At 47.2% G+C, this 7,161-nt stretch overlaps 1 protein-coding gene across 1 annotated transcript; it reads right to left on the reverse strand.

Annotated features, from left to right (window-relative positions):
- Positions 1-16: 16 nt before the first annotated feature.
- On the reverse strand, positions 17-6,918 carry LOC110499415 (suppressor of cytokine signaling 3). The gene is made up of 3 exons (XM_036956265.2): positions 6,323-6,918; positions 2,654-3,088; positions 17-2,401 (listed from the first exon to the last, which is right to left on the reverse strand). Exons 2-3 carry the CDS (start codon positions 2,747-2,749, stop codon positions 1,820-1,822), a joined length of 678 nt encoding a protein of 225 aa, XP_036812160.2. The 5' UTR covers positions 2,750-3,088; positions 6,323-6,918; the 3' UTR covers positions 17-1,819.
- Between the last annotated feature and the right edge of the window lie 243 nt (positions 6,919-7,161).

Raw genomic sequence — 7,161 nt, forward strand, 5'->3', positions numbered from 1 at the left:
GCACAAAGAGAATCGGTTCAATTTGGTAAAAGAAAAGTGCGCTTTAATATTACGTATTGAAATATCTTAGAAATATAAATATGTGCAAAATTCCTTTATTCATTTCTATTTTGTAATGCTTTTAGTTGTTGTTGTTCCAGATAGTTTTCCCTGTCTGCCAGTCTAGTGGCGAGGTTATGAGCAGTCTTTATGAAAGACGAGTACTTCACATGTAGCTGGGCTGATGCGACACATGTAAACATTATGTTGTTAGTAAATGTTAAAAATGACTAATTAGACTTCTATCAGGAAGACATGGATTCAGCTTAACACTACATAATCATCAAAATCATCATTATCACGTCTTCGTCATCATCATCTTCATCACTATCATTATCATCATCACTACCATCATCATCAGACCAAATGAAGGGGTTGTCATCATCTCTGTGGTCTGAAAACCATCTCTAACCTCTCCCCCAGCCTCACCCCTACTTGTCTTCCTCACTCTTTCCTCACCCTTTCCTAACCTCTCCCACTCGACTTCTGACTATGTTCTGTTGTAGTTGTTTCTGCCGGTATCTCAACCTATTTCCTATAGTGAACTACTTTTGTGGACCAGAGTCCACAGGGTCCCAAAGTAATTCTCTATAAAAGGAATAAGGTGCTATTTGGGGCACACACGTTGTTGTTTCTGCCTGCCTGCCCGCATGGTCCGGTCCGTCTGTCTGTCTGCCTGCCTGCCCGGTCCGTCTGTCTGTCTGTCTGTCTGCCCGGTTCGTCTGTCTGTCTGCCTGCCTGCCCGGTCCGTCTGTCTGTCTGCCCGGTCCGGTCGTCTGTCTGTCTGCCCGGTCCGGTCGTCTGTCTGCCTGCCTGCCCGCCCTGTCTGTCTGTCTGTCTGCCTGCCTGCCCGCCCTGTCTGTCTGTCTGTCTGCCTGCCTGCCCCCTGGGACTATAATAAGATCCACTGTTAGCTTTGGTTGTCTGCCAGGGCTTTTGTCTGACTAACAGTGGTCTGCTCAGACTCACTGTCACAACTCCTGTTGTCAGAGAGATATGTGGGGGGGGGGGGATAAAGACAAGAGGGAGAGACAGGGGCACCTCCATCACATTCTAACAGAAGAGCTTCCAAAACTGCAGTATAGCTGTATGTATGCCTGTGTGTGTGTCTATCTGTGTGTGAGGCTAGAGGCTGTTGTCAGCCATGATCCCTCACACCTTCCTATGAGGCCATGCTAGTTGGCATGCAGCAGTGGAAATGTGTACGACACCATGCACACAAACACATTCACTCTGCTATGGGCCCCTCATTTGACATTCTCTGCCATACTCCCCATCCCCTCTCTCCTTTTCTCTCATTATACTTCCATCCCTCCCTCTATCTCCCTCTCTCTCTCTCAATCCAGTCAGCCCATTTTACATGTCAGACAGGAGAAAGAGGAGAGGCAAGCTTCTGTTAATCAATAGAAAGAGCTGTTCCTCAGCAGCACAACAAACCCACAGGAAACCTTCTGACAACACTCCTAAAGTCACTGCTAAAGTGTGTGTTTGCTTGCGTGTGAGCACGTTCACGGTCTGCGTCACTGTAATCTTTTTGACTATCCAATCACAGCTTCCGCTGGGAAAATGACTAACTGGCTGACAGGGCAATCACTTCTGACCCCCAGCGTTTTCCTGACTCCCATTGACAGTCTCTCCAGGAGAGGCGTATCCATGGCTACCTATATGAAGCTCCACTTGATAGGAAGCAGTAGCATCGATCTAGGATCAGCTTACCCTCTCCAAATCCTATCCTCAACCGTTAGATGGGGAAACCCCCAAAATGAACTGTGTGTGTGTGTTAGATGGGAGCATCGTACTCCGCCAAGAAGTCTCTTAGAGTGTGAGGGAGCTGGTGTGTGTCGGGGGGATCCGGGCCCCCCAGGTGTCCGTTCAGGGTCCTTCTACACAGGTGCTGGAGGGAGGACAGGGAGGAGGGGAGGGGTCGACGCAGTTCTAACGGAACCTTCTCTCCCCCTGAGTGGATCAGATACAAACTCCCTGTCCCCACAGTCTCCCCTGCAGCCGCAGTCATGCCTCCCCCTGTCCTTACCCCGGCCCCGGCCTCCCCATCTCCTCCTCCACCTCCCTCCTTCCCCATGTAGTGTCCAATCAGTTTGAGCACACAGTCGAAACGCGGGGGCGTGTGCGTGCAGTGGGGGTCAGGCTGCAGGTAAAAGCTTCCCCCCTGGCTGTGGATCCGGAGGTTCTTGGTCCCGCGAGCCGTCTGGACCGACAGTGTGAAGAAGTAGTGGTGGTCGGAGGAGTCTCGGACCAGGAAGGTCCCGGGGGGCTGGGAGCGGAGCAGAGCGCTGGCCTCACGACCCCCCACTGCACCCCAGTAGAACCCACTCTCCTGTAACTTACGCACCGCACACAGCACCTGGAACAGGGGGAAATAATAGGTTTTAATATAACAATTGTTTAATTTATGCAAAGTAGGTACATCAAATATACTATACACACAGCACCTGGCAGAGGAACTATAATATATGATGCTGTAATGATAACAATTAGACAAACCATCTGAGACTGAGAGGAATAATGATGATGATGGGTTAGCATTTAGTAAGAGGCTAGCTAGTTTGCATATAGTACATGTGGAGCTGCCACATGATGACAGAGTTGAACTGGCCTGTTGGTAGTGTGCGTGCGAGCTGAAGGGTTTGTAGCGCAGGGGGTCCACGTCTGACCCCTGACCTCTGGCCTCTGGGCGGGTAACGCTGCTCATGGCTGGGGGGGTCGTGCCTGCTATGGGTTACCATGGCGCCCTGACCCCCCCTGCTCGGCTTGCTGACCGAGGGGTGGGGGGTCCAGAGCAGGGAGGGAGGAGGAGGTACAAGGGGAGGAGGTGAGTTGTGATGGAGGTAGGGAGGAGAAAGGGAGAGGACGTGAGGGAGGAGGAAGGGTGAGGACGTGTGGGGGGAGGAGGGGGGAGGACGTGTGGGGGGAGGAGGGGGGAGGACGTGAGGGAGGAGGGGAGGAGTAGGGTAGCGGACGTGATTCCCAGAGTGAAGACACTGAGTGGCAGTCCAGAGAGGACCTCAGAGAGACCACCCACTGCAGACAGCTGCAGAGAGAGAGAGTGAGAGTTATGTCTATTGAAAAACTTCATTCATAACAAATCGTGTTTTTATTTATATATAAACACACATATACACATATACACACACACAGTGCCTTCGGAAAGTAGTCAGACACCTTGACTTTTTCCACATTTTGTTAAGTTACAGCCTTATTCTAAAATGGATTAAATCGTTTTTTCCCCTCTCATCAATCTACACACAATACCCCATAATGACAAAGCGAAAACAGGGTTTTAGAAACTGAAATATCACATTTACATAAGTATTCAGACACTTTACTCAGGACTTTGTTGAAGCAACTTTGGCAGCGATTACAGCCGCGAGTCTTCTTGGGTATGACGCCACAAGCTTGGCACACTTGTATTTGGGGAGTATCACATTCTTCTCTGCAGATTCTCTCAAGCTCTGTCAGGTTGGATGGGGAGAGTCGCTGCACAGCTATTTTCAGGTCTCTCCAGAGATGTTCGATCGGGTTCAAGTCCGGGCTCTGGCTGGGCCGCTCAAGGACATTCAGAAACTTGTCCCGAAGCCACTCCTGCGTTGTCTTGGCTGTGTGCTTAGGGTCATTGTCCTGTTAGAAGTTGAACCTTCGCCCCAGTCCGAGGTCCTGAGCGCTCTGGAGCAAGTTTTCATCAAGGATCTCTCTGTACTTTGCTCTGTTCATCTTTCCCTCAATCCTGACTAGTCTCCCAGTCCCTGCCGCTAAAAAACATCCTCACAGCATGATGTTGCCACCACCATGCTTCACCGTAGGGATGGTGCCAGGTTTCCTCCAGACGCGACGCTTGGCATTCAGGCCAAAGGGTTCAATCTTGGTTTCATCTTGTTTCTCATGTTCTTAGAGTCCTTTTGGCAAACTTCAAGCCGGCTGTAATGTGCCTTTTACATAGGAGTTACTTCCATCTGGCCTGATTGGTGGAGTGTTGCAGAGATGGGATAACCTTCCAGAAGGACAACCATCTCCACAGAGAAACTATTGAACTCTGTCAGAGTGACCATCGGGTTCTTGGTCATCTCCCTGACCAAGGCTCTTCTCCGACGATTGCTCAGTATGGCCGGGCGGCCAGCTCTAGAAAATGTCTTGGTGGTTCCAAACTTCTTCCATTTAAGAATGATGGAGGCCACTGTGTTCTTGGCGACCTTCAATGCTGCAGATATTTTTTTGGTAACCTTCCCCAGATCTGTGCCTCGACACAATCCTGTCTCGGAGCTCTACGGACAATTCCTTCGACCTCATGGCTTGGTTTTTGCTCTGACATGCACCGAAATGCATTGTCAAATGTGGGACATTATATAGACAGGTGTGTGCCTGTCCAATCAATTTAATTTACCACAGGTGTACTCCAATCAAGTTATAGAAAAATCTCATGGATGATCAATGGAAACAGGATGAACCTGAACACAATTTTGAGTCTCATAGCAAAGGGTCTGAATATTTATATCTGTAATAAAACCCTTTTTTTCTTATTGGTTGTGCCTGGCTCCCGAGTTAGTGGGCCTGGCTGCCAAGTGGGTGGGCCTATGCCATCCAAGGCCCACACATGGTTGCACTCCTGCCCAGTCATGTGAAATCCAAAGATTAAGGCTTAATTCATGTATTAAATTGACTGGTTATCTTATATGAACTGTAACTCAGTAAAACCTTTGAAATTGTTGAATGTTGCGTTTATATTTTGTTCAGTGTATATATATATACACACACAGTGCATTCGGAGAGTATTCAGAACCCTCACTTTTTCCACATTTTGTTACGTTACAGCCTTATTCTAAAATGTATTCAATTATTGTTTTTCCTCATCAATCTACACACAATACCCCTCAATGCAAAAGCAGGTTTTAGAAAAATGTTTCAAAATGTATTACAAAATTAAAAACAGAAAAACCTTATTTAAAAAAAATGTGGTCTGCAGTTGTGAGGCCGGTTGGATGTACTGCTAAATTCTCTAAAACGAAGACGTTGGAGGTAACTTATGGTAGAGAAATTAACATTACATTATTTGGCAACAGCTCTGGTGGACATTTCTGCAGTTAGCATGCCACTTGCACACACCCTCAAAACTTGAGACATTTGCGGTGTTGTGTGACAAAACTGCACATTTTAAAGCGGCCTTTTATTGTCCCCAGCACAAGATGCACCTGTGTAATGATCATGCTGTTTAATCAGCTACTTGATATGCCACACCTGTCAGGTGGATGGATTATCTTGACAAAGGAGAAATGCTCACGAACAGGGAGGTAAACACATTTGTGCATAAACACGTAGAGAAATACGTTTTTTGTGTGTTTTGAACATTTCTTGGATTTTTTTAAATTTCAACTCAAGAAATATTTGGGGCGGAAAGATTGCCAGATCGAATCCCCGAGCTGACAAGGTAAAAATATGTCGTTCTACCCCTGAACATGGCACACTGTTCCTAGGCCGTTATTGTAAATAATAATTTGTTCTTAACTGACTTGCCTAGTTAAATAAACATGGCACCAACATGTTGCGTTTATATTTTGTTCAGTGTACATCATAGGCTGTATTAAACATGTTTTATCTATATCTCCAGTATACCATCAGACGATTCAATTGCCATCGATTGCGCCCCCCCGGGGGGATTCTCAGTAAACCGAGTTTTATGAATGAGTCCCGGTTCATTCTAAATAAACAACCTCATTCCCATGCAGCCTGCTTGCGCCAGCAGAGCGGCTATGGTTCTCCGGTTTCACAGTAAATAGGCTACCCCGGATGGGTCTGGTCTGGCGGTCTCACTGTGCTGCTGGTCGTTGCATTTGGAGCGAGACGGAACGTGCCCGGCACAATAATGGATGGATCTTCATTCTCCAGGACCGCCTCTTGTTGTTACTCTGCCCGCTATGCATCTGCGAAACACGGGCTCCGTCTGAGCCAAGCTGGAGACTCTTCCAGCCACAGAATAGAAACATGACATACAACGAAAACGCAGAAATAGACAATGCCATCTGAAATAAGGAGAATGAGTAGGCTATATAGCCTAGCGTGTGTCCCACATAGGAGTACTGTTCTGCATTGCGCCATAAACAGCCTACTGTTCGTAGTAGTGCTGGCTCCCTAGGATGTTTTAGAGAGGCAATTGCTCGAGCCCAAAAAGCTCACCATATCGCCATTATGATAACGTTTTGCCCAATTGCACAATGGTATTTTACGCACCATAGAGTAACGGTCAAAGCGCCGGGTATGGAGCCTGCTTATTTACCTTGGAGATGGTTCCTGTCTCGGGCTCCAGCGTTCCTTTCCGGGGGGAGAAAATATCCAAAGTCCCCGAGTTAAATAATTTATAAACTTGGTCATTAACTCCTGTCTCTTCTAACCGACAGAGGAACGGGTCCGTAGGCTATTGTCGGTAAAGACTTCGGGGTCCTCCCCCCCTCTATTCTTATTCGCTCTCAATTCAATTCAAAGGGCTTTATTTGCATGGGAAACATGTTTATATTACCAAAGCAAGTGAAATAGATCATAAACAATACTCTGTCCTTTTTTCTCTATCCAGCAAACGGAGGTAGTTGCGTTACAGCGACCAGCGAGTAGTCTCTAGAGCTGATATTCGTAAGGCTCCACCTCCTCAGCTCCGAAGTTCTTCCAGTAAGTACACACACACACATACACACAAAAGAATAATCAGTGTGTGACCTTCTTTTACGGGGCGATTCCCGTATTAGCTGGTGAGTCCTCCCTTTCCCTCCACTCCGCCCTGACAAGATGAAACAGTTGAAGACGCTTATTTACCCTTGAGGAAACCCATAATTCCTGACTGACAACTAGCCTACATTGTACTTTACATTCACGTCATTTAGCAGACACACTTATCCAGAGCCAAGTGGGTTAAGTGCCTGCTCAAAGGCACATAGACCGATTTTCACCTAGTTGTCTCGAGAATACGAACCAGCAACCTTTCAATTACTGGCCCAATACTTTTAACTACTAGCCTACTGCTGAACGCACTGATAACTCACTCACTTTTGTACATCGCCTTGGTCCGTACAATTTACCTTATTTTAACGCACCAAAACCGTAATACTTCCAGATCAACTGTAA

Source organism: Oncorhynchus mykiss, chromosome 20 (assembly GCF_057628025.1).
Source record: "Oncorhynchus mykiss isolate SJ-2025 chromosome 20, ASM5762802v1, whole genome shotgun sequence".
Lineage (NCBI taxonomy): Eukaryota > Metazoa > Chordata > Actinopteri > Salmoniformes > Salmonidae > Oncorhynchus > Oncorhynchus mykiss.